Genomic DNA, 25442 nt, shown 5'->3' on the forward strand with positions numbered 1-25442 from the left:
TTTAGAAGGGTTTGATCGAACAACACAATACCACAAGCACGTTTGCCATTTGGCGGGCGCCTCATTAAGAAAACATGAAACTATCACCTGTTAGGCGATACTGGTCCTGATTTTTACCATATTGCATGAATATTTCATATCACTTCTGGTGCGCAATGTGTTTAGTTATGACCCAGATTTTTTTTAAATAACCTTTGAAATTTGTACACTGTAACTGGGGAAAATCGAGAAAAAAAGGTTAACTTGGTATATTTAACATTTTGTTGTAAAACGAATTAAACTAACATTCTAAACAGCTCAATGGCATTAATACCGTATACATTTTGTCGTGCCGCAGGCAGACTGCTCTATCTAACAACACAACAAAACTGCATCGCAAGAACACGAGCAAACTGCCAATATTTTTTCTAAACAAAGCTAAAAAAACAGTCGAAAAATGTTTCTTCAACTGATATCCTCTATCTCAATGAGAAATACACATTTAACTCCTGCCCGATTGAGCAACACATCTGGGATGTGTCTGTCCCCATTCGGGCAGCGATCAATCGATTTTCAAGACGCGCGACTTTCCCTTTTTCTTTCGTTTGAATTTCGACGCCGCGCTATGCTCAGATATATCGTGCAACACTCGATCAAGCTGATAATAACTATTGTCGGATAAACAAACAACTTTACAGCAAAAAAAAGAGCAGCTTAGTTTATTAGTTGTTGAACAAAATCATTATTTTTTTGGCAAAAACGGTAAGTGAGTTTTTATTACGATGCGATGTTAAAAAAAATTAATTATTTTTTGTTATACGGAGTTTTTCCTCTAAATACATTAAAGGTTTTCTTAACCTTTTTCCAACTTTTTTTTCCTTCAATGCCGACATTAAAAGATTATGAAGAAACTAAAGTCGATTCTCGCGAACCCAAGTTGAAATTTTTGCAATACACACTTTCATATTGTTCCACTGATTCTCTCCGTATTTCGTATTATGCGATTTTCAGTACGGGGAAAATGGGCTAAAATGCACAGAGGAAAGGCAACAAAACTGAAAATAAATTTCATTAGCGAAATGGATGAATGGGTAGATGACGAACCGATTCCATAACAATTAGAAATTTATTTGGTAATTTTATTTGCATATTCTTACAATCACAACAAAAGTTGAGTAAGAATTAATAAGCTACCATTATTTAAAAAAAAACATATGAATTAAAAACGGATTGAGAAAACACTGCACCACCAAAATAATGATTACTACGCGGGGTCTTATCTAAATACAAAAAACCTGTAGAATACTTCGTCGATTTTCAGAGTTACCGGTTCACATTTTGCCACCAGTAGTTTATGAAAGATCCATTTTACAAACAACGCAATATATGATACGGAGTAATTTACCAATTAAAACACAAATCTGATTCAACGTAAACGTAATATTTACAGTAATACTAATTAAAGTAACTCGTTTTTCTATCCTGCAATACTAACATTTAAGCGCAAATGCCTAAACCTGCAAAGTGTGACACAAAAAAATTAAATATTATAGTCCTACATTTAAAAAGGATGTAAATTTATGCGCATTGATAAGAGACCGCAAACAAGCCAAAATACGTCACAAGCAAAATACGTTTAACTGCATAAGACATGGTCAGTGGTCGTTACATGACTTTGCATAACTCTTTAAAAAATATGAAGAATTGTTCGACAATGTTGGTACCACACAGGAATGTTGAAATACTGCACATGTTAAGGATTAAGTTCTGAGATTGAAGAGTTAGGCGGAATGTTGTACGCTCATATCTCCAGTCCCAACTCTTTGGAATATTCTTCACGCATGACAAACTTTTGCACCTAAACAACAAGCATTTATATCCAGTGGTGGCATTTGACAATTTTAAAGGATTCCTTTAGAAAAATATAAGAACCAATATAAGCAGGGTAGCCACGAAAAGCAGCTTTACTATTTTAGGATCCAGGCTCATGGTAACCCAGAATATAAGTGATTGCTAAATTTAAGCAAACATAAATGTTTGCGACAGCTCGTGCGCGAAAAGGAGGTAACACGAACTTCCGAATGAGTATCCGACATCACAATGTTTAGTAAGATTAATCGAATGATTAGGGGGTTGGTATTTTACATGAACATGTATATGCTGTCCACAAAGCTAAACATGACTTTCGGTTCAACAAAAAAATTCTCCAGTTTTTTATGTTCAATGATTTAGTAAAATGACCTTAAGGCTTAACCGCATGGTGGCGCTAGCTTACCTTTCGAGTTACTGTGATCGGATATTCCTCAACAAATTTGATGTATTTTGGAATCTTGAAATGAGCCACCTGGACAAACGAAGTTTTAAGTTTATTTAAAAATCAGTAAAGTCACTAAACCAGTAACGGCCTTTTGTTTCAGCTTTCTTAAACCAATTATCATAAGTTTTTCAAGCATGCAGATCATCTTGTTAAATCTAGTTCTAGTTTTCTGTACAAAGTTGTGTGTAAAGCAATATCTTGATAGACTTGACGCAGTGGTCAAGAAAGTGTTCCAAATTATTTTTAATTTTGTAAATTTGTCATAAATTCATCAGTTACTCTGACAAATTATCACAATCGTTTTATTCACACCTCAATGCATTAACTTAATAATCTGTTCTTCTGGCATATATAAAAACGTAACTTTATTCACCGACGTTTCGTCTGTTATTCAACAAGGCTTCCTCAGGGTAATGAGACGTTTTTAAGTCTCAAAGTTACGTTTTTATATATACCAGAAGAACAGATTATTAAGTTACAATATGCCTGGCAGCAACAAAAACATTATATCAATGCATGAAGTTGGCAGTACAAATAAAAAAACAACAACCAAGCGACTAGAAACATAGTAAAGGGGGTGTACGCGGCTAAAAAGATATAAATGTAATGTCAAGCGGCTAATAAACATGATGCCAACGATCATCGAAACAGCTGCCTCTCAGCACAATCCTAAAGCGGAATGGCAAATTCTTTATCTGCAGCCCAACAAGACGCTACAAATACTCACGTTTCCTTTGCAGAAATCCTTGATTTCCTGTTCTGTTGCGTGTTCGCCCTGTTTGAGTTTGATCCAAGCACCAACTTCTTCGCCCAGTCGTTTGTCGGGAAGACCGATCACCTGCACACAAGCAAAGGTCAATGGAAGTAGGTTTGCACAACGTGATGCGTCTTCCAGTTCCAGTTCCAGTAAATACAGTTCAATTGGATATAATAACAACACAAGCGCAAGGACCATTTTATACCCTACACGATGAAAACCACGGGTGTGTAATTAGCATTTTAAAACGCAGTAATGTTTCATGCAGAAAAAGTGCCTGATCCAGCTAGGCTGCAATGCCTGGACTGCGAAGTCTGTAAACCTAATAATTGCATTTAAAAAGCAACTCAGTGCTCCACACCAAACAAAGAAATTTAAAGGTTTTTTAAAGGACAAAATCCAAAGTCAGATCTAACACAAGTGCACGATAAGCTCTGAGACGTTTGAGCACTCGTTTTCCTTTTTTTTGCGCAGCAGTTTTACAGAGTTTCAACAAACGATACCAAACTCGCTGTATTAGAAACAATTATCCTAGATTAGAAACTTAAATCAACTTCTCATGACAGGTGAACTTCTGTTACCTGCACGTCGTCAACTTTTGGGTGAGTGTGGATGAAATCTTCCACCTCTGTTGGATAAATATTTTCTCCTCCTCTGATGATCACGTCCTTGATCCTCCCGATCACCTTCATGTATCCGTCCTCATCCATTTGGCCAATATCTCTGAGGATAAAGTTAAGGATAGAGGTATGTGATCTATGATAAACGCAATATAAATGGTTTCTCCATTGCCATATACTTAACCAAGCAAAAATTACTTTATATGTTCCAAAAAGGGTGAGTGTGATTCTAATTGAAGAAATAGGTGATTGGAAAAGACAAAGATTAAGTGAGCTGCAGACAAGGCCACTATTGTAGACAATCTTGCCCGAAACAAATATTGATAGCCATTTCTAGTGACTCAAATAGTATGCAACACAATAAACACAGTTACCTAAAACTGGCCCATGAAAATTACTAGTGGGTATTTACAACATTGTTCCAACGTGTGAACATTGGTTTTATCTTATTTTTCAATCACAAATTCAATTATGGCCAAACGATAACCTACATACCCAGTTTTGTACCATCCACTTTCGTCAATAGCTGAGTTGGTTTGCGCCTCATTTCCCCAATACTTCAGCATGACGCAATAACCACGTGACATTATCTCACCTGGTTCGTTGACTGGAACCACCTTTCCGTCCGAATCAACCACCTTATTCTGCACCAATATATTATCTTAAAAAATGGCCAGGAACTAAAGGACCAGTGGAGTTTATGATATCCACGGCATGTTTTTCGGCACAAAATTGTTGATAGTTCAAAACGAAATTGGCGATATACATTTAAAACGAACAATCGTACAGTTGTTTTGCCGTGAAAGCATATAAACTGGTGCAAATTAGATCCAATTCACTGCCTGTTAAATCGATCATTTACAGATATCTAAACTATCTAATCCACACTGCGTAAATATATATTGGTTTAGCTGGATACCGACTTAGAAGCTAGGCCGGTGTAACATTTTACCAACCACAAATACCTCAGTATGTGGTAAGGTGCGGCCAACTGTAGTCAGCCGTTTTTCAGGAGGGTCATCCCGGAATGCCAGATTTACGACTGGACTCAACTCCGTTGAACCGTAGGCAATCTGGGCAAAAAAGGAGGTTGATGTATTTGTGAGGAAAATGAGTTTGACAATCGTGTTTATCGGTAAATAGAAACGTTTTCTTATAAAAATTATGCACAGGGTAAGACCACGAGAAAAGCGTCATTTAGACAACTAGAATCAGCTTGTTTGCTAGGTGGTACTGACGGATCTGTCTTGTCTTGTCAGGTACTGTTGTGTCAGGTATCCAAAATAACTCACAAAGAGTGGTTGACAACAGATAATTTCTAATCAAACGCAGAATTTTAAATTTAAATTGCTTTGTGTAACTTCGCTTTAAGTTTTGTAGTTAGTTGCAACTCTTCAATTTTTTTGTTTTGTTTTATGCCACATCTAATAAACTTGAGGTGTTAAATTTCGTTGTTTAACAAAACAGGTTGAGAAACACCAACGATAACGAATACTGGTGGTTACAATTCGTACAAATACACAAATTTCACGACACAAAACGAGACAGTTTCCAACGATGATTCACAAACGACCCAGCAAGAATCCACGACCTGATTTTAGAACAGTGTGACCTTTAGTCAGTGGCACGAAACCAAGCAAAAGGTCACCCCAGGACCAACGTGCTTGTACCAACGACTGACTGCTACAAAGCACAGCAAAATCACTGCCATGGTTCTGGACTGTGATTGGCCAGCTGCGAGCCAATGGCAACTAAAAGTTTCCGGGCCAGACAACTCGACCACACATACACGGAAGCGATAGAACATTTTGGATTGAACGTTCGACAACATATGATTCCAAACATGTTTAAATACATGTTCGTATTACAAGGAAAATGAGTTGTGTTATGTATTGTACTGGCCTTGATATCAAGAAGCTTTCGATTCCCTAAATAAATGGACCAGGCGATTTTTGCCGCAATTTTATACAGGACGTTTAATTGTCGTTACAAACACAACCTTTTTTAAAACATATTCCTTTACAAAGATACAAGTCCTCTGAAAGAAATTTATATTATCTATACCACACGTCTCCGCGGAAGGTGCAGTACGGCCGTGCCATGCAAAACAGTCATGTCTTCTGAAATAGATTGGAAAATTCCCTGTCAGGTAAAAACTCCCGAAAATCGCTACATAACAAGCAAACAGGGTATGGAGATCAAGTTTCACGAAGTATCACACCGATTTAACACGCCAGGAGCCTCAAAGGGCTTAAAGGCTTTTTTAAAAGCGGAAGCAATTAACAAGGTATTGCCAACTGACACAGAGAAATAGGGACCTCAGGGCGCCAGCCAGACTGGCTTATTTTTGCTACATTGGTGGCGGCGGCTGAGATTTTGTGCTATCAACTTACACAAGGATCCAGATTGGAAAAAATGAACGAAAATTTTTGAAACAAGATCTCTCCCATCCTGTGATGGAAGGAAGTTACACAGCTGGAAACACACACTTTTACACACACGGGGATTTTTTTAAAGTTTATTTGCGACAAAAGAAAAGAAAAAAACACGATTGCACGGCAGAAAAAGTAACAAAAAGGAGAGGAGAACGCGCGATAACTCTTATTCTGACAGATTCGATACAAAAGTAAAAGGACATACAGCGTTGTCATTAAAACACCAACGACAAAAAACAAAGAAAAGAAAAAATGATTTCGCGAGGACATCGTATTACATACTGATGCATTTGTTTGACGAGAAAATCGTCTTTTGTCTGCATCTACTTTTGATGCAGGTCATTAAGAGCTGATGAAGAAATCGAATAACCGGACACAAATGATGCAGATGATCACACAAGAAATTTGATAAAGCATTGCTTTGTATTTTGAATAATGCAACAAATCTCCAAGGGTCTAGTTTTAACCATATTTGGCAACTTGATAAAAACATTTTACCCTGATGTCTTAAAAGTTTAACAAGAAGATTTGAACTGGTATGGAAACTGCCAACTTTAACTCGTTCAAGTGGCATGCAGCACACGAACAAAATGGCAATGAAGGCAGTTCAAAGCCAAATTAGGTATTTTATACAGACAATGAACAAAGCACGACCATCACAGATGGAAACCAGTCTGATCTCTCCATCAAAACCGCGTGATTTTCGCTTGAAACGAAACTTCCAATGTAGGAAATTAACAAACAGTGGATTTTTCAAGTTTCTGTCATTTTGAAACGCAACCTTGAAGCAAAACGGGTTCCTGCGTTCACTGCAAGTGCTAATCTATAGCTTCGGTGTGTGGCCGTTCGATTGTGGAGCCGGACGACCATTGGACAAATCACCCTGTGGGTCGCAGTGGTCGATCATAGTCACGTGACCGTTGCCATTTACGTCATTGTCTTTAGTTGGTTTCGCTTCATCGATCACAACAGTTGTGCCGTTCTCGCCTGTCACAGCGGTTGACCGTTTCCTTTTGCCGTTCCTCACCACTTGGCGACGCGGTTTGTCGTTAGAATGAGACACGTCGCCAGATAGAGCTATTTCCACGCCACGCTGAAAGTCGTGACGTCTTCGCCGTTGACAATGGGACGCGATGCGCCACGATATCATTGCAACTATAGCGCCGACACCAAAAGCCATTGTAACGATAATAGCGACGATTACAGGGGTATCGATTTTGTGTGACACTGGAGGAACGCGAGAAGACCTGGTTCTGTTGTTTTCCACGTAGTTTCCGTCTGTGTTGTCCATAGGGCGAAAATTTTGCAAAGGTATCGTGAAAACTGACTTTTCGGTCGAGTCGTCAACTTTCACAGCCTCAGTAAACGGGTATTCCCCAGATTGCGTCATCACTTCATCAGAAATTTCTCTATTTGTTGTACTGTCCGCAGCCGCCGAAGACGTAACAACCGTTTCTGTGACGAAATCAACAGACGTGGGTTCGGTCGGAGGGGTGTCAGTGCCAAAGGGCGTCGGTGGAATCGGTAGCGGTGTTTCGAGTGAACAAAGGACGTCGGCAGACAACTGTAGCATGTTTTTCCCTTTAAGGGGGTCTGGTAACTTACATACTACCGTCTTATTTCCGAAGCCGCTACGACGAAGCCATTTTCCCATCGGCAACACATTACAATCACATGTCCAGTTATTTCCATCTAATTTTAGAGTTTGGAGTCGCTGCATTCGACCGAGATTTGGAAGTTTGTGAAGTAAGTTGTTGCTGAGGTCGAGGCTGTGAAGTTTTTTGTTGTTAAAAGATCGTTTCGCCACCGTCGTTATTTCGCACTGGGAGAGGTTGAGATTACTAAGGGACCTCATGCCTTTGAGAGAAGAACGCTGTATCTGGGTAATCGGATTCCCGCCGAGGTTCAAGGTCGCCAGTCGCGGCAAAATGTTCAATTGAATTGTAGGTATTCTGGTTATGTAGTTGTGTTGGAGACTTAAAGTCTCCAGCGCCAGCAAATTACGAAAGGCGTTCGGAGAAATTTTTGATATTTTGTTGTCGCTTAGATCAATGGTTTGCAGGGCTTCTGCGTCCGCGAAAACGTCATCCACGAGCCTTTGAAGGTCGGTAATGCTAATAACGAGGTCTGTAAGCTTTCCCAATCCTTTAAAACTGCCTGAAGTTATGTTTTTGATTCTTTCGTTGTGAAGTCTGAGGTGTGTAAGTTGACTGAGGCCTTCAAACGTACCAGCTTCAATTGAGCTTACGTTGTTGCCTTCAATACTGAGCGTCTGAAAAATTAAAGTGGAAATATTGTGTTGCTGTTGATGTCAAGCATATTGTATCTTAATTAATCTGTTCTACTGGCAGAAATAAATGTAGACTTTTATACGGCCAATGGCATCAGAAACTGGTATTTTACGTTTATTGATACATGTTTATGTGTTGCAACATGACCTTGATGAAGCCCAGTTGAACAGTGGGTGAAACTTCAGTGAATAAAAGTATCCGTTTAATTGTGCCAGAAAAAACAGTTTAATTGAAATAAAGCTCTGAAATACTGGAATCAATTATCCAAAAATATATCGAGCTATAACGTAATATGCACTACGGTTAAACCCAGTTACAGATAAATCTTCGGTGTCTATCCTTTCAGTTTGTTCAAAAACAACCGAAAATCGCGATTAACAATAAGTAATCATTCGTAAAGTTGGTGAAAAACATAATTCCCAGTGCTTTTAATGTAGCGTAAGTAACGATTCGGGACTCCCTTGGGGTGAACCTAACGATGACAAAACATGTCCGAATTTCGACAGATGTCGCACGCCAACGCGCAATAATTTAAGGCACGTTAAGATAAACGATTGATGGCTGCATCTCAGGAATTACAACCCACGATTTAGCAAACTGGGACAACGGTATTAAATTTCGACGGAAGCAAATACTTCCATTAACAAAAAAACTGCACGAACGAACATTAAAATTTGGAACACATACCTCAAGTTGGGTCTGCGCACGAAACGTCCCAACTTCGATCCTCTGCAGGTCGCTGTACTCTATTTGCAACTGCACAAGCTTGGTGAAATTTTTCATATCCTTGTAGGTCAAGCTCTTGAAATAGCCAGAGCGAATAATAAGCACGTGGGCATCGACTGGAACCGAATCATCAATTTCTTCGAGATCGATGCAATCTACTTGACACGGCGCTTTCGGGTGGATGAGCGATAGGTCCCGGTTCCATGCATCGTTCGTGCAAGAGGTGCAACTGGGGGCTGAATAATCCGGATCCAGATAACTTGGATAGTCAAAGGATTCGGATACACAGAGAAGGCATAGCAGCACAGCGAGCGACGAAACAAACATTTCTAACCTATTTCGTCCGCGCCTGTACGTTTTCACTGCACCACACAGAAAACATGCGTTATCGTTTTATCTGCAAAACGCCTAAACAAACTATTGGTATAGATAGACCAAGATGTAGTAAATGCATAGTATAAAACAAAACTGGATCCAATTAAACTGAGGTACTCTGGCAGGCTTTCGATCGCGCAACATCTTTAAATTGTTCAGACAGCGATGATATCTTTAAGAAACACGCATCTCGCCACACATACATGAGGTTTTAAACACGAAATCAACTCCTACCTAGCTGTCTGATATAATCGCTGCTTGAACCATACACAGAAATACATAAACCAACGTTTACAAAATTTCGCCTCATTTTTGTGTTTGCATTAAGTTCAATACCAACAACCAATATTTGACAATCTTCCAGTTAGCTTATTTGAAACATTGATAGCATAAACTACCAGCACAACATGCACCTTGACGAACTCCACTGGGAGATGCCCAAGTCAGATTTTACAGCCAAGCGTTATGCTAAGACCTCGACATCAAACGTGGACTGTCTGACATGAATATAAACACGGAAAGGCCATTAACCAGCACGCTGACTGACCAATAAGATTTACTTTATAGCTCAGCGATGCAGCAGGAGTGGAGAATTATTTTCGATGCAATAGATAAAAGCGGGCATTTGACTGTTAAAGCTAAATAAGGTATGCAACAAACCCCAGCGTAACACATCAGCTGTCTGTTGCTTTTAAGTGATGATCATCAACTTTAAGATTTGTCACATACACTCGGAAGTGGACCAAACTTGGTTACATTACTGGTGATGGAAAGCAGTCAACAAGTAACAGCACACTAGCCGCACGACAAACGCCCATCAAAAAGTCGATAATCAATTGCCAATTTTCCTCTAAAGCACTTTAACTTTCTTACAGCTTAAATAAATCATTTCCAATGCTGATACAGCCTTTAAAAATGTAGGGAAAACGATTGACGCTAACTTTTGAACAGCCCAATTGTTAAGCCTCAACTTGCCACATTCGACCACATGCACAGCAACCTACATTTAACAGAAAATATTTGCTGGTACTTACAGCGCCAAGGCCTTTTTTACTACTCTGCCTATTTTCTGGGAAAGTTTGTTCACTAGGAAGCGATCAGCACGGACCACTTCCGCACCTTGATTCCAATGTGGCCGCGACTGAACGCTCCGAGCTCTTATGGGCCCACTATCTCCCCGCCAGGACGCCAGCGTGGCCCGCACGACGTCCAACTCGGGTCAAATTAGGCGCAGTGTGCGGGCAGCAGTGATTGATATTCGTTAAATACGAGATTGTTTCTGGGGGAGCACTGAGCAGTCTGTGGCCTTCGACTGCGCCAAACGTACGATGCGTTTCTGTCAACAAGAATCGAGGTTTTCCGTCCAAGAAAGCGGCCAAGGACAATTGCAAGGGGAATACGATAATAATACAACAGTTTCCGACCTGTTTACATATAAACCACAACAAAGCCTGTATACACGGAAAGAATTTATATGAATAAATAGGAAAAAAAAACGCAAAACATAACTCGTGTGTAGGACTAACAAAAATAGGAGATTAACAACTCATATTGACAAAGAAATGAACACCTGAAATAATTTACTTCTTAACTCCACTTCCTGTGCTAAATACAACACAACGAAGTATTTGTCTTTGTAAATCTCAGTAGAAAATACTCCTCCCAACAACTACCAAGAACAACAACTGAATCATTATGTTTGAAAAGTTCAAATCAGTTTAGCGGCCATACTCCCTAATGCTAATACGCCACAACACACTTGTATACAGTTTCTGTTCAGTAAGCTTCAACCTCGTAAAGAAATAAACCAAAAAAACATCACTTTTCAACCTTCAACCTAAGACACTTAGGGTCTAATACTATAAACAACTGAACACACACCACACGCGTCGCCTTCATCAGGCCGAATCACAGGCGCAGGACCACAATCGCCGTGGCCCTAATTTGGTGACACACGGCGACGCGACATCACTGTCAGGGCGTCCTGCCAGTAATTTTCACCAAGGTCAGTCGATGCATTCCCACGGGGAAACTAGAGGCGCTTGCCCGTCCGATATCACGCAAACATATCGTCTGATTGATTTGTTTGCGTGGCAGGTACAAGGAGTACAGCGACAGACCCGTGGGAGTCCGGAATTGGGGTTCGGGAAGGGTCGATAGTGGATAACCATCCTACGACTATATTCGGTTGTTCATGGGTTTGCTGTGTTTTTTGTCGGTTATTCAGAAGGTACACGAGATGGTGTGTGGAAAAACATGTGACAGGCAGTGGATCTGTCACAAGTGGCAAACACAAATATTATTCGTGGTAAACAGTTGAGTTTGAACAAAAACACAATCTGCCATTTTATTCAAACCACCAACCTTTTCATTAGGACAGTGTACTTTATTTCCAGAATATCGTCACATCGATAATACAAAAACGAATTCAATTTACTGCATAAGTATCACAGTTAACGCTACATGTTCAAGACAAGTTGACAAAATTGAAAACGGACGACATTATATTAAGGATATCCTTTTAGCCTGACCCAGCCTTTCCTTTTTTGTTTTTCTTCGGTTTGACGCGACCAGGCTTCTTCCTTCGCCTTACAGTGGGTTTTGTTAGTGGCGCAGTATGTTTAGTGGCTGTAATCATAAATAAGTTGTTAATAACGAATATACTTCGTGGATAATTACACAAGAAAGTCATACTTCTGGGAGAACTGCATTCAAAATCCGACAGCTGGAAAGACGCCAAATTTTGACCAACACGATTGGTTGGAGCAGAGCACGTGACCGCTTGCGATTGGTGGGATTTAACCCATTTGTACAAACCAATCAATTTGCAATCACAAGACCATGTGTTATTGGAAAGTTTTACCTGCGAAGGAAAACAAATATGTTAAAAGATTTAGGTGTGCACAATGCACTTGACGCTCAATGACTAGCATAGGGTTTAAAAGTATACTTTTTTGAATCCTTCAGTTAAAAGGAAAGCTACAGCTACAGCAAGTGTTTGCAATGTCACAATGACAGCCCACAAAACAAATACACCCCTTTCAAGATGTAATCAGTATCTTCATGTGGTATTTTTTCGAAGCCTTCCGGCACATTTCGACACAAACAATCTACATTATCTTCGCAACCCATTTCACGTGTTTTTATAAATCGTAAAAAAATCAATGTATGTGTACCTCTGTAGCAATTGGAGGCAGCTCCGGTAGGTGGCGCAAGAGATTGTCGGAAATATTGAGGGATTTCAGGTCGAGGAGTTTGTCAAGAAATCCACCCTCGATTGCGTGAATTTGATTGGAGGACAGATCAAGCCATTGAATTTGTGTCAACCATTTGTAAAGTGACGCAGGAATGACGTCGATGAAATTCCCGCTCAAATCAAGATGATTCAGCACAGTAAGATCTATAGGAAAATGGAAGGGCGTTGATTTTTACGCAAAGAAAAAAAATGGTCAAAAATAAACCTTCATTTATTCGCAGTTAAATGAGAAAATAATTCAAAATTTTTTCCATAAATATACAGCAGCAGACATTCACTTTTGCGACATCTTACAGCAGCTGATTTGCAGTTCTTTGCCCAATATTATACAACGCTAGACCTATGTGTGGAAGTCTTTGCTTGGCCGTTTGGCCAGCAAAGTCGTCTTATAGTCACACCAGCTGCACTGATGAGACCTTTTAGGTCGAAACAGTGGCCATCTGTCTGCAGCTTATACACTATGTCACTTTTGCTTGGCGAAGGGATAAATTAGGCTCCTGGAAAGGTTTGAACTCACAATCCTATAGGCCAGTAGTTCAGTCCATAAACTGTGCGCCGCGACTCCCTGGTGCATCGTTTTGAGTTTCCAAGGGTCGCCGCGTAACAATTTAAATAAAGAAAACAAAACAAGGAAAATTTGACTTTTTATTTTTTGGGGGGAGGGCGGGGTGGTGCAACGCAAATAACAAGTTATGCAATGCCAGCCTTCCGCGAATGAAAATTGTAAACGTACGAACAAATCTGTATGATTTATAACTCGGAAGTGCCGTGAATCTAACCAAGGACGTCCTACGCGAAAAGCTTGGGAACTGCTACAAGCATACCCACTGCTCTATTGTAAAGAGTGCATTTTATTTTATACCTGTTAAAGCTTTGGCTGGAAAAGTTGATATCTCATTGCTCCCGAGGTCAAGACGTTGAAGCGAAGGGGAAAATTTAAAAGCATCGTCATCAATATGTGCTAATCTGAAAGAAATACACACAAATTTCAACACTAGAGTTCAACATGTATTTTGCTGGTGTCACAGAATTACCCAGCAGAAATAACCAACAGACATAAACGTAGGCAGAAAATATGTTGAACTTCAAAAATGGTTTAATTAGAAATTGTTTTTGAAAAAAATGTATGTTATTTGATGCACAATTAGAAAAATATTTAAGCTGAAAGAGGTAATGCACAGACTGTTTCGACCCATAAGTTTTCGTCAGTGCATCTCGTCACTGTAACACTGGAGTAGTTGGTAAGGTACCGTTGGCTCGTCTCCATTGTTCGGCCTAGTTATGTGCACTCAACGGATCGTACCACCACAAAGTGGAATAATTTGTTCCTGGCTAGTTTACCAGATATTTCAGTGCAAGAGTCACAAGCTGCATTAACAAGACCGCATAGGTCGCAATAGTGTGCACTACTGTCTCCAGCTTAGTAAGTATTATGGCTGATACAATGATTATTTTAAGAACTTAAGATAGTGGTTTAGTTTACCTGTTCCCAGATAGGTAAAACCAGCGGAGGTGTTCTAAACCCTGCAGTGAGTCGCTACTCAGTGCCGCCACATAATTGCGGCGCATGTAAATTGCGTAGATCGACGCTAGAGGGCGGAAGAGGCCACTCGGAATAGACGCAATTCGATTGTGATCAAGAAATAGGTACGACAAATTTTCCAGCCCTAAACAAAAAATTAGTAAATTCAGTTTCGCAATGTGTAATTTCTATTAAAATAAATTGTGATTGCTATGCATTCAAAAATTAAAGCCACATCAATGTAACGAACCTTCGAAAGCGCCAGCCTCTATGTCACTGATTTGATTCCGATTGAGGTAAAGGTAAACAAGCTTGGAGAGATGACGAAATGCTTGGGCCTTAATTCGTTGAAGCCCGTTGCGTTGAAGATGAATTGATATGACGTGGGGACAGACGAATGAATTTAATTCCAACGCCCGGATTCTGATTGAAAAAAGGAAACATTTTAACATACAAAACACCAACCGCTTGTTTCAAGTGCGGGGAATACCACATTAACAAAATCTGAGTTTTTTTTTTCACCAACAAATTTATGTCAAATGACCAAAATGCCAGCAAAAATTTAGGACATTTTCAATTTATTTTGGTCATTTACGATATAATATTTTTAATTTGTGGATATAACAAAAAGAAATAAGGAAACGCATTGTTTATTAACAACAACTTTGCAACATAAACAAGCGCAACACAGCAAAGACACAATATTACGCATCAGATTTATAGCGCAATCGTTTCGCGCTACTTGACCATTGCGCATATGCACTGTCGTAGTTAAATTCTTTAAAAAGTGTGTCGGAGGTGCAACACTGCAAACGGTTTCTTATTGGGGTTTTTAAGCGTGTTAATAGGCTAAACCCCCTTTCAACAGTTGCGTTTTCCGCATTAAAAACAAGTAACACATAAGCACTTTGCGCCAGTCATCTTCTGTTTGGCAATTGCGCATTACTTCAAATTTCAAGTTTGACCATTCTGATTCGATATCATTTGGTTCTAATTTATAAAATGCCGCCAAAGCTCTGATGCTATTATTGCCTACCGATGAGACGCTCGAATAATGTACCAATCAATTTCCTTTCGGACATTGTGTCCGAAACGGCTTTTGTTTTTTGTGTCATTTATAAAAAAATTGTGTCAATGACCGACAAATGACACAAAAAAAAACCCAGAACAAAATAATTATGTTTTTCACTCAAAAACACTTTTTAACTTTTTTTGCACCACCGACAATTTTGCTACATAACAGGGTTTAAATTGCTTGGGATAAACCTACTTGTTGTCACGCAAGTCCAGCAATGCAGTGGTACTCGGCAGCTTACTGGGAACAGCGGCGTACCCCCTTCTATTGCAGTTAATGTGGCGAATGTCCATCGCACACACGCATTTTGGCGGGCAGAAAAACTGGTTAGAACCGGTCAAGACCGGTTGCGCGAGAGGTGCTAAAGCAGTTGTTACTGGAGAGGATGCGGTTGATTTGGGTTTGTGGTGAGGAGCTTGACACCGGAGTTCTTCAATTGTAAAACTTTTTAGAGTTTGCCCGGCAAGATCAGGTGGCGAGGCACACGTGACGTCATAATCGGTTGATTCTATCCAACGTCGCATATTCTAAAGGCATATTAAAAAAAAGAAAGTTTGGACTATTTTGTACACTACAAACTGCAGTAGCAAATGTACACAAAAAGGCATAACTGGACTGTCACTAAACTATCAGATTAGCTTTAACTTGCAATGTCGGCTTATAGAAATGTGCTTACCTGTATATTACAATCGCAATGCCACAAGTTAGGGTCAAGATAGAGATTGGTTAGCTGTTTTCCATTTCCGAGATCTGCCAGCGTCACCAATTGATTCGAGGACAGATCCAGCGTCATTAACTTTTTTAAACCATCAAAAAATACCTCGTCAATGAAGTTGATTTTGTTTGAAGAGATATTTACGTGAGTTAGACGAATCATACCTGGAAATACAACACATGTTTGTGTACAAAAAACTAATTCGAGTGCTTGTGTGATAATTTGCAGTCCGATGAACTGCGTTTTGATACGAGACGTTTTTATGTGAAATTGCAGTCTGTGACTAACAGTGGTACATAGACTAACATTTCTAAAGGTTTTTAAATGGTGCTTCGCGACACAATAGTGCGTCGTCTTAATGTTGTTGGGGCATCGCAAGAATAATTGGAAGTATTGGACGAATTTTGTTTCCATAATAAACTGCGTGAACATTAAGCTGCTGCAGTGATAAAAACGAATTGTTGTATTTAGGCAAGCGAATTCTTTTCTAAAAAAAGGGTCAACGCCACAAATATATGTAAAAAAAAAACATTAAAGTGCATCGTTATCACATGTTGTCAGGGGTAAGTGTGTCACTGGTTCATGAAGATTGGGAACACTGACATATCTCGTACATATTTACCTGAAAAGACTCCATTGTGCAATGAAGTTAGTCTGTTGTGAGCCAGCGACAATGTCGATAGCAAAGGCAAGTTGACGCCGTTTGGAAATTCTGTCAAACGGTTGCTGTCTAGTGACAACCTGCGGATATTGTGAAGGCTATTCAAGGCTTCAGCAGCAATGCTCTGTAACAAAAAACACTTTGGAAGGCCCTGGGGTTGCTTAAAAATCATAATAAAAATTAACTTGAAACTACGACATAATTGCATTCAATAAATTACCGGAAGGAAAAACTAAAAAAAATGATACAAACCTGTATTAAATTGTTGTCCAGAATAAGGTTTTTGAGCTTTTCAAGTCCGACAAAATCCTCTTTGTTAATTACTGTCAGTTTGTTCAGCTTAAGCGACAAAACCTGCACAGTTGCTTTCGAAAGTGGAGAAAATACACCAGAATCAATTGTGGAGATTTGATTCTGCACAAAATATTAGTTGCGAATTCGTGATAACACAATGGAAACAATATGGCATGCCACGTTACCTCGTGCAAGTAAAGAGTTTTTAACGTCTTTGGGAGTCCGTCAAACATTCCAGATTCCAATCTGGTCAAGTTATTGGTCCTTAAATTGACCAACTTCACACGATTAAGAGATCCAAATGTTCCAGATTCAACACGAACTATTTCGTTGCCGTTCAAAAGCAAATTATTTAGACTTCCAAGTCCAGCAAAATCTCCAACCCGCAGCAACTGGATGCGATTTCCTTTTAAAACGAGGTCATGTGCGTAGACAGGCAGCCCTTCAGGTACGTGCCTAAGTTTATCCGCACACGCAACATGCTTTTTTGGTTTACTGCAGGTGCATTGCGCCGGGCATGAACCGGCCAATGTCGTGTACCATAATACTAAGGTACACAACCCAAAAAATAAATCTCTCATTCTAAGGTATTGAATTTACTGTCTGAATATATTCTGAAAGCATTAAGGTACAGTTATAAAGCTTGCAGTGTTTGTTCTAATCTGACTGACAACAATTTCTTTCCTCTCATCAGCAACAAATTAAAAAAATCTCTTGGGCTTGCTTGCACTTTCTACAGTGCCTCTTCCTTAAAAAATAAACATCAACTAACTCACAAGTGAAAGAGGGTTTGATTTGTCAGCAGCAATTTGAGTAATCAAGAAATAAAATCGCTTCGTTTCCTCAAGTAAATTACGATGCAAGTAATGGTGAGACGACCAATGTAAACAGCTGGAAAACTTGTGAGAAAAAGATTACCACAATCGGGCCATTTACGCCACTAACCCAATTCCGCGGTGACAATTTCACGCAGGGATTCTTTCTTTTCTGGGACGCATTTAGTTGAGAAAGATATCCCGCAGATTAAAAAGTTGCCTGAACCAGCGCGTCCTCGTGAGTGGTAAAGACAAGATTGCAAAAACAACATTATGAATGTGCATTTACAAAAGTACGTTTGTTTAAAGGCTATCTTAAAGATAATATGGAAATTGGTAAAAGGCAAAAGTCTCGTCGAAAGTGTTGCAGTGTGTCTGACAAAACAACCAGTTTTGTGCAAGGTTCAAATAATCGACAGTTTCTCCGTGGTAATCGCAACAGGAAGCCATCCTGCATTATTGGGTCATAATCCCATGGTCGCAGAGGGAACAAAGAGTTTCCGAATAAAGACACACTGCGTCATGCGAAAAGCAGACAAACTTGACCATGGTACCAAAGCTATATTGAAAACACCGAACCAGCAAGGTTAAACCTTCAACACATCTACAAGCACTTTGCACAAAGTTACGATTTGCAAACATTTTTCATGAAACCCCTCTGGGAAATATGTCGCTGCTTGCAACTTGTGCCAAGAACAACATGTGGGTCAGACCCGTTGGGCGGACAGTGCCAAATGGGCCAAGTTCAACACCTGGTAGCGCATTAATGGAAATAAGCTTTTACGCCTCCCTCAAACCGGCATCCATACAAGTTTTTAATGCATCCGGCACTAGCAAGTTGCTACATTGTCACGTTTGTCAAAGAACCTCACAACGCCAGTTCAGATAGAGCTGATGATAAATGGCCAAGCAAAATTGATGCAACAACCAACACCTTTGTGTTGTTTGTACAGACAATGACGAATTCATATTATTGGCTCCACACTACTTGTATATTATTATGGTTTAGCTTTTGCTTGGCCATAGTGTTTCTAAATTGTTTTATCCGGGTGGCTGCGCCTAGTATGTTGTCCGACCATGCCACTGATCATAAAGTCACCACAAAGTCTTTGCCTGGCCAGCAAGATTGACTACAAGAATCCCACCAAGCCGCACTGATGAGAATTAATATGTCGAAACAGTAGTCACCTACCTGTCTGCCGCACTTAATTGCTGGTCAGCTTAATATATTTGTCTTTACTGAAAAGCCGACAGATAGCTACGTTTAAACCTATAATTAAACATTACGTGTTTCTTTCAGGCTATAGGGTGCGGTACAATGTGATGTAAATGTTAATAATGCTCCATGACAAATTGGACATAGTTTCAAGTTCCAACCGCTATTTATAGTTATTACAAAGCTGTTTTGAAGTACAACAACGTCGTGTTGTCCCAATTATTGCTTTGACATCTTGAGACACACGTAACAATACGAAAATATTACATTCACAAATATATTGTTTCTCTGATTGGCACTCTTTTGCAAAAGACTGACTTTTGTATTGTAAATGGTACACAAGCTTTCGCGATTTTCCTTCGCTTCGTCAGGTGTAAATAAACACAATGCGATACAAAAAAACAAGCGCAAGGCGGTCGAAGAAAAAAGGCACTGTAAATGATAAGCTGCCGTTAGTTGGCGTCGTCGTGTTGCTGCATCGTTCCTGCGGCATCGTCGTGTTGATAATGGCTCAGGAATCCCCAATCTCTGTTGAGCCCATCTTTGATGGCATTGAAGCGGTTAATGTGGTGTTGCTCGGCCGTCTCCCTTGCTGATCTTGATTTCCCTTTAACTTTTTGCAAGACCATTACCCGCATGTCGTCGACGCTATGCTTAGGCTCGTTGAAGTGTGCCCCCACTGGCTTTTCAGTGTTATTATGTCGGACATCGTTCTTATGGATCATTCAGTTGCAAATCAACGAACGTGGTGTACGCAATAACATGTGCACGCTGCCCCCGCGCTCTGTACATTGGACAGACAGGGCAAACTCTGCGAAAGAGAATGAATGGCCATAAGAACGATGTCCGACATAATAACACTGAAAAGCCAGTGGGGGCACACTTCAACGAGCCTAAGCATAGCGTCGACGACATGCGGGTAATGGTCTTGCAAAAAGTTAAAGGGAAATCAAGATCAGCAAGGGAGACGGCCGAGCAACACCACATTAACCGCTTCAATGCCATCAAAGATGGGCTCAACAGAGATTGGGGATTCCTGAGCCATTATCAACACGACGATGCCGCAGGAACGATGCAGCAACACGACGACGCCAACTAACGGCAGCTTATCATTTACAGTGCCTTTTTTCTTCGACCGCCTTGCGCTTGTTTTTTTGTATCGCATTGTGTTTATTTACACCTGACGAAGCGAAGGAAAATCGCGAAAGCTTGTGTACCATTTACAATACAAAAGTCAGTCTTTTGCAAAAGAGTGCCAATCAGAGAAAGAATTTATCACATATAGACTGATACGGCAAGTTTAATAAATTTGACAAATATATTGGTGTCCTACACGCAATATAATTTTACAAAATGTTATTTTTTCGGGCGGAATTTTATTGTATTTAGAAGATAGTTACAAAAGGTGCCAAAAAACTTGGAATTTACTAGTTTGAAATGGATTAAATGCTAGTGCTGATGATCAACACAGTAGTGTTTAAAACGTCTGCTTCGGCATGAGTAGCGCATTTTTTACTTTGTCGCAGCTACCTGCGTATTCGTTTTTTTGGGTGCGTAGAGCATTCAAAGGTTGACCGCTGCCAATACGTTTTTATACTAATCGATTTGCCTTGCATTTTTACGCAATCGTTTTTATGATATCGATTGCATAAAATGCAAGCACTTGAACCAAAGGGGAAAATTTAAAGTAGCAAACAATGCAAGGTTTCTCAGGAGTAATTTAAAAAAAGTTTTTCAGGATGTTGCTTTGCGTCATACGACAGGAATTCGACAAGATGAAATGTCAGATATATTTGATATTTGACAATAGGGTGCAGTTGTTCCCATCGAAAAGGAAAGCAAAACCGCAGAGAGAACAGGAAACAATTTAAACCCCATGACATCATAGTATTGGTAATTGTGACGTCACAAAGTCGCAATAGGTCGGTATTTTGTGTTTGAGAGAAAACGTTAGTTCAGTGGGGGAAAACGCATGAACGGCAATAAAAAAATATTGATGTTTAAAACTACTATTAAGACCTTTTTTTCTAAAAAAACGTCGATATACATACTACTGTGTATCCACAATGCAAACTAACGTATCTTTAGTAAAATTGTCCCTTGCTTAAAATGGAGCAGTACGTTTACCAACACAAAAGTTGAAAGAATTTCAAGTGAACACCGACAACTTTAACTAAACCATACCGACAGAAGATTATTCGACTCACCTGTATTTTTGTTCCCAGATGTTGATCAGCCCTGTTTATAACTTCAGCCGGACAAGTAGACCCAGCCATTATTCCTAAAATCAGACATACATCACATACAAGGCGTAACTGGTATACATAAAGAGGTGTATTTTTCAAACCTATATCGTCATACGTAATATCTATGATATTCGCAACATAGATACAAACAAGTACTTATCAACACAAACAACTTACTTGATGGCACAAATACCACCAAACAGCTAAGCACCAACTGTAATGTTTCACATTTATTATTTTAAAGCAGTTAATTTTCAAATTGAAACGCGAACGCGTTGCCTCGTTTAATTTACAACAAATATGTTTAATACGTAATGTGCTACAAGCTTACCTTTGTTCAGACTAGGAAAAGTGTATTTGTTGCCGTTTTGAGCTTCCAGAAGTGCCGATATGTCAATGAACATCGTAGGCGTACCGTAAACAGTCGTACAACTGTGAATAAAAATTATATGTGTGAAACATTAAAGAATAAATACTTTCAGTGTCAAACAAACAACTTCGGCCCCAATGAAAAGGTGACAAAGCATGTTGGCCTGGCAGGTTTCTATTAACAAGACCAAAGGTTCCCAACAGATTTATGGTCACACACCTACTTCAAAAAAATGAACAAATATGCGGACCCGGCGTAAATTTAACTTGACTTTAACTTGAGCTTAGTTTTTCAATGGGTGTCATATAACAAAACTTTTCTTTGATGAAACAACAAAAAACTAGGCAACAGTTTTTTGCAAAAAAAGTACGAAATTTTTGATGGTAAGTTTGTTCTTGCTTACTTACAATACCATATGAAAACCTTTCACCTGTTGTCATTGTTAGACTCGAATGTAATTGAGAATTTTAGTGAACAGTATTCGATGTCAAGGACACATGACCATACAAATAATGTCATTTATAAAACTTACTCTTCTTCGACGAGTGATTTAATAGTTGCGGCTGGGTCGTATCCAGATGTTGGAAAGACGACAGTTGCTCCGTGTGTAGGCGCACACATCATACCTCCAACCATTCCAAAACAATGATACAGTGGAACTTGACAGCAAATTCGATCAGGCTGAAACCACATTTTGATTAGGAAATTATGATTTATTACTTGCCATTTATGTTCATACCGCATCGTCGAAACCCAAACGGTCTCCGATCAGTATGGCGTTGTTGACAATATTGTGATGGCTCAATGTCGCCCCCTTGGGGCGGCCTGTCGTGCCCTGAAAATACAGAAGGAATATTACTACCACGTTATTAAAATAAACCGAAATTATCAATTAATTGTGAGCAATTTATGCAAAACAATCTGCGGTAAACGCAAAAACAAACGAAAGTTAAAAAAAAAAAATTGCATCTTTTTTAATGATAACCAAAAAAAAACACTGGCATCCCACCGATGTAAACTGAATGTTGATTGGATCGTCAAACTGAAAGTCTTTCTGCATGTTATGTACTTTTGCCACCTCCCGTGGTCCTCCTGAAGAGATGACGTCATGGAACTTGTATGTTCCATGCAGGTGTTTATCACTGATCATTATCACTGTCTTCAGGTCAGGCAAGCTTTAAAATAATAAAATATGCATAAATAGTGAGCTGCAGACAGTGCACACTGCTTTAATCTGTCAGGTCTCATCAGTGCAGCTGGTGACTATGGATAGTCTTGCCGGCTAACTAGCCACAGATTTTTTTCTCTTATTGAGTTTGTGGTTATGCAGTCACCATTATCTATTGCATATACACCAAACTAGGTAAAACCACTAGCGTTGAACCACTGTACAACACACAATGACTAACTTAACATTATAATATTTGAATTTTTTATTACAGACTGTTGGTGTTGATTCTTAAACAAAAACAGAAAATACTGCGCTTTGTTAGAGAAAGTACAGTTATCCAGTCATACCTGGGAGAACTGAACACAACATAAACCCAATTAGATTTATCCTTTTCTTTCTATTATTATAACATTTTAGTGGAAAATCAAACATGCTTAGTTATACTCACGCTTTGGAATTAAGGTGTCCTGGCTGACATTTCTCAATGTCTGGTGCAACTTTGTGAAGAAGTTCATAGTAGTTTTGTGTCTTATAGGTTTCCGAAGCAATCAAGGCTTTACACCCAACCAAGTGAAGAGCATGTTCCATTTCATGAGCTTGGTAACCAGGATTTACATTGACCTGCAATGTTATTGTTTCTTTTTCGTATGATCGCACTAAAACACTTTTGCAAGTATTGATATCATACCACACATTACCAACCTTCTTGAACATAAACAAACAGCAATAAATTTGAGGAAAAAACTTCATTGAAATACAATTAGGCTTATTAGCAAATTCCAAAAAGTATTGAGGCTGATATTTACAATTACGAGCAAAATTTTATCAATGGAGTGCCACACAAACCATATTTTCACAAATATAATGTTTTCTGTTGCTGCCAGGCATATTGTAATAGTCTGCTCTTCAAAAGACGCAAGTAAGATAGCGTTGGCCAAGCATACTGCCTTAAAAGGTCATCAAATTGCCTTCGACAAGGCAAAAGGAGGTGGATCACACAAAGCGCCTTTTCCTAAAAGCACTACATATCCATAACAACAATCGCTGCGTCAATGATAGGGAACAGTGCATCTATTTCCCAGGGCTTTATAATAACTTGCTGTAACTGTTGTTTCCCGCCCTTTTGATAACATCACATGATTTCACAAGCAATGTTAGCGTTATAGTTTTTCGTGGTGGTATGTTTTCTTGGTGTTGGTTGTGTGCTGTACCAGTATCATTACCCTGAGAAAGCCTTGTCAGATAACAGGCGAAACGTCAGTCAATAAAGTTACATTTTCATTGTGCCAGAAGGGCAGACTATTAAATTAAACCATATTTTGTTGTACAATTTTATTTACCAAAACTGAACCAATTCTCGCTGTTGCAAATTGAGTTAGAACCCATTCCAGTGTGTTAGGTCCCCAAATTCCAACACGATCTCCCTTCTGTATGCCCAGTTGTAAAAGACCGGCTGCCAATTTGTCCGCCTAACAACATTTTAATGGTAGTTCAAGACAACTGATGACTTATGTGTTATTGAAAATTTTCAAATAATTTACAAAAATGTAACTGTTGGAAAATAAAACATTGTCAAAAAGTTAATTTGGTCTCAAATCAAATCAAATCTAAAAAACAATAAACAACACCGGATCGGTGAACCAAGCCACCCTGGTAGCCTGTCGATTGATACCGTATCTATAGTAGCTGAGTAAAGCCTTTTTAAATCAACCTGCCAAAATATATTTCGCCATTTTTCTGATAAAAATAAAAACATCTTTCAAAGAGCTGTCTAACAGATTGATTTAAAAAGGCTTTACTCAGCTACAAATCAAATCAATGGAGTTTTTCCAAAAAAAAACAATTAAACTTTTTTATATTTTTGCACCTCCTCCAAAAACTGGGAAAAGGTTCTTCTGTGGTTTCCCTCACAGAAAACAACAAATTCCCGGTCAGGAAACTTTTCAGCACTTTGTTGTAGTAAGTTGCCAACAGTTAACCCACAAAGTGCTTTGTTAGAAGTTGCATGGTGATAGCTTTCTTTTAAGTTCGGGGATTCTGGTCTTCTTTCAATTTGATAGAAACTAAACACCAACAAACAATACTAATGCTAGGTTTTGGTAAACAACCATTGTTAAACAAAATTAATTTTAATACAAACTTAGCATCATAACATGCGTTAAATGAAACTTCTTATTTACCTTGATGTAGAAAAGCTGAGAGATCCGTGAATTTGTGGTGGTCTAATTTTGGCCGCTGCATTAACTGATGGTCTGACAATTGAATTTAGGTAGAAACGCGCAAACTTGCTTGCATGTTTGTGAAGTTTTATACAACGGGAATCCATGTTCTAGAAATATTTTACTTCTATCTACAATACAAGATACGGTTTAAACTTATATTTTTAAGGTCACATGCTAAAAAAAAGTAAACATAAACCGCAACCTGCAACTTAACACTTTTACTCTGTGAGCTAAAACATTTGCAAGGATAAAAACCATGAAATGCTGATTCATGTTATGTGACAGGTCCTTGGTTAAGAGCAAATACACTGTGCAAACATAAGGATTTTCCCTGGTTAAGCCACAAGATGTGGGAGTTTTAACTCCGCTTTAAACACAA

At 39.1% G+C, this 25442-nt stretch overlaps 3 protein-coding genes across 3 annotated transcripts; all 3 read right to left on the bottom strand.

Moving 5' to 3' along the window:
• Window positions 1–957: 957 nt before the first annotated feature.
• Window positions 958–25186, bottom strand: LOC145913164 (medium-chain acyl-CoA ligase ACSF2, mitochondrial-like). Its single transcript, XM_083000725.1, has 15 exons — window positions 25022–25186; window positions 24709–24904; window positions 24182–24310; window positions 23290–23462; window positions 22680–22845; window positions 22410–22505; window positions 22203–22351; window positions 21632–21732; window positions 21262–21335; window positions 4639–4746; window positions 4169–4317; window positions 3635–3776; window positions 3024–3134; window positions 2255–2323; window positions 958–1837 (listed from the first exon to the last, which is right to left on the bottom strand). Exons 1-15 carry the CDS (start codon window positions 25165–25167, stop codon window positions 1781–1783), a joined length of 1866 nt encoding a protein of 621 aa, XP_082856851.1. The 5' UTR covers window positions 25168–25186; the 3' UTR covers window positions 958–1780.
• LOC145913165 (uncharacterized) lies at window positions 6194–9482 on the bottom strand. The gene is made up of 2 exons (XM_083000726.1): window positions 9087–9482; window positions 6194–8380 (listed from the first exon to the last, which is right to left on the bottom strand). The coding sequence occupies exons 1-2, from the start codon at window positions 9450–9452 to the stop codon at window positions 6932–6934; spliced, it is 1815 nt and encodes a 604-aa protein (XP_082856852.1). The 5' UTR covers window positions 9453–9482; the 3' UTR covers window positions 6194–6931.
• On the bottom strand, window positions 12022–17604 carry LOC145913710 (uncharacterized). Its single transcript, XM_083001456.1, has 11 exons — window positions 17209–17604; window positions 16982–17143; window positions 16691–16853; window positions 16030–16232; window positions 15549–15880; window positions 14529–14701; window positions 14240–14423; window positions 13619–13722; window positions 12677–12900; window positions 12195–12363; window positions 12022–12128 (listed from the first exon to the last, which is right to left on the bottom strand). Exons 1-11 carry the CDS (start codon window positions 17602–17604, stop codon window positions 12022–12024), a joined length of 2217 nt encoding a protein of 738 aa, XP_082857582.1.
• Window positions 25187–25442: the final 256 nt, after the last annotated feature.

This window comes from Ascidia mentula, chromosome 9 (genome assembly GCF_947561715.1).
Source record: "Ascidia mentula chromosome 9, kaAscMent1.1, whole genome shotgun sequence".
NCBI lineage: Eukaryota > Metazoa > Chordata > Ascidiacea > Phlebobranchia > Ascidiidae > Ascidia > Ascidia mentula.

What these genes read in the sequence shown, in the direction of transcription:
- LOC145913165 (XM_083000726.1), bottom strand. Translation starts at nt 9,452, where the DNA reads ATGTTTGTTTCGTCGCTCGCTGTGCTGCTATGCCTTCTCTGTGTATCC. An exon ending in GTGCGCAGACCCAACTTGAG is followed by an intron (nt 8,381 to 9,086) that starts GTATGTGTTCCA and finishes TTAATTTTTCAG; the next exon opens with ACGCTCAGTATTGAAGGCAA.
- LOC145913710 (XM_083001456.1), bottom strand. Translation starts at nt 17,604, where the DNA reads ATGAGAGATTTATTTTTTGGGTTGTGTACCTTAGTATTATGGTACACG. An exon ending in AGAGGCTGGCGCTTTCGAAG is followed by an intron (nt 14,424 to 14,528) that starts GTTCGTTACATT and finishes TTTTTTGTTTAG; the next exon opens with GGCTGGAAAATTTGTCGTAC. An exon ending in TTTTACCTATCTGGGAACAG is followed by an intron (nt 13,723 to 14,239) that starts GTAAACTAAACC and finishes TATTTCTTTCAG; the next exon opens with ATTAGCACATATTGATGACG.
- LOC145913164 (XM_083000725.1), bottom strand. Translation starts at nt 25,167, where the DNA reads ATGGATTCCCGTTGTATAAAACTTCACAAACATGCAAGCAAGTTTGCG. An exon ending in CGAGAATTGGTTCAGTTTTG is followed by an intron (nt 23,463 to 24,181) that starts GTAAATAAAATT and finishes ATAACATTGCAG; the next exon opens with GTCAATGTAAATCCTGGTTA. An exon ending in ATCTGGGAACAAAAATACAG is followed by an intron (nt 4,747 to 21,261) that starts GTGAGTCGAATA and finishes TTTTTTGCCCAG; the next exon opens with ATTGCCTACGGTTCAACGGA.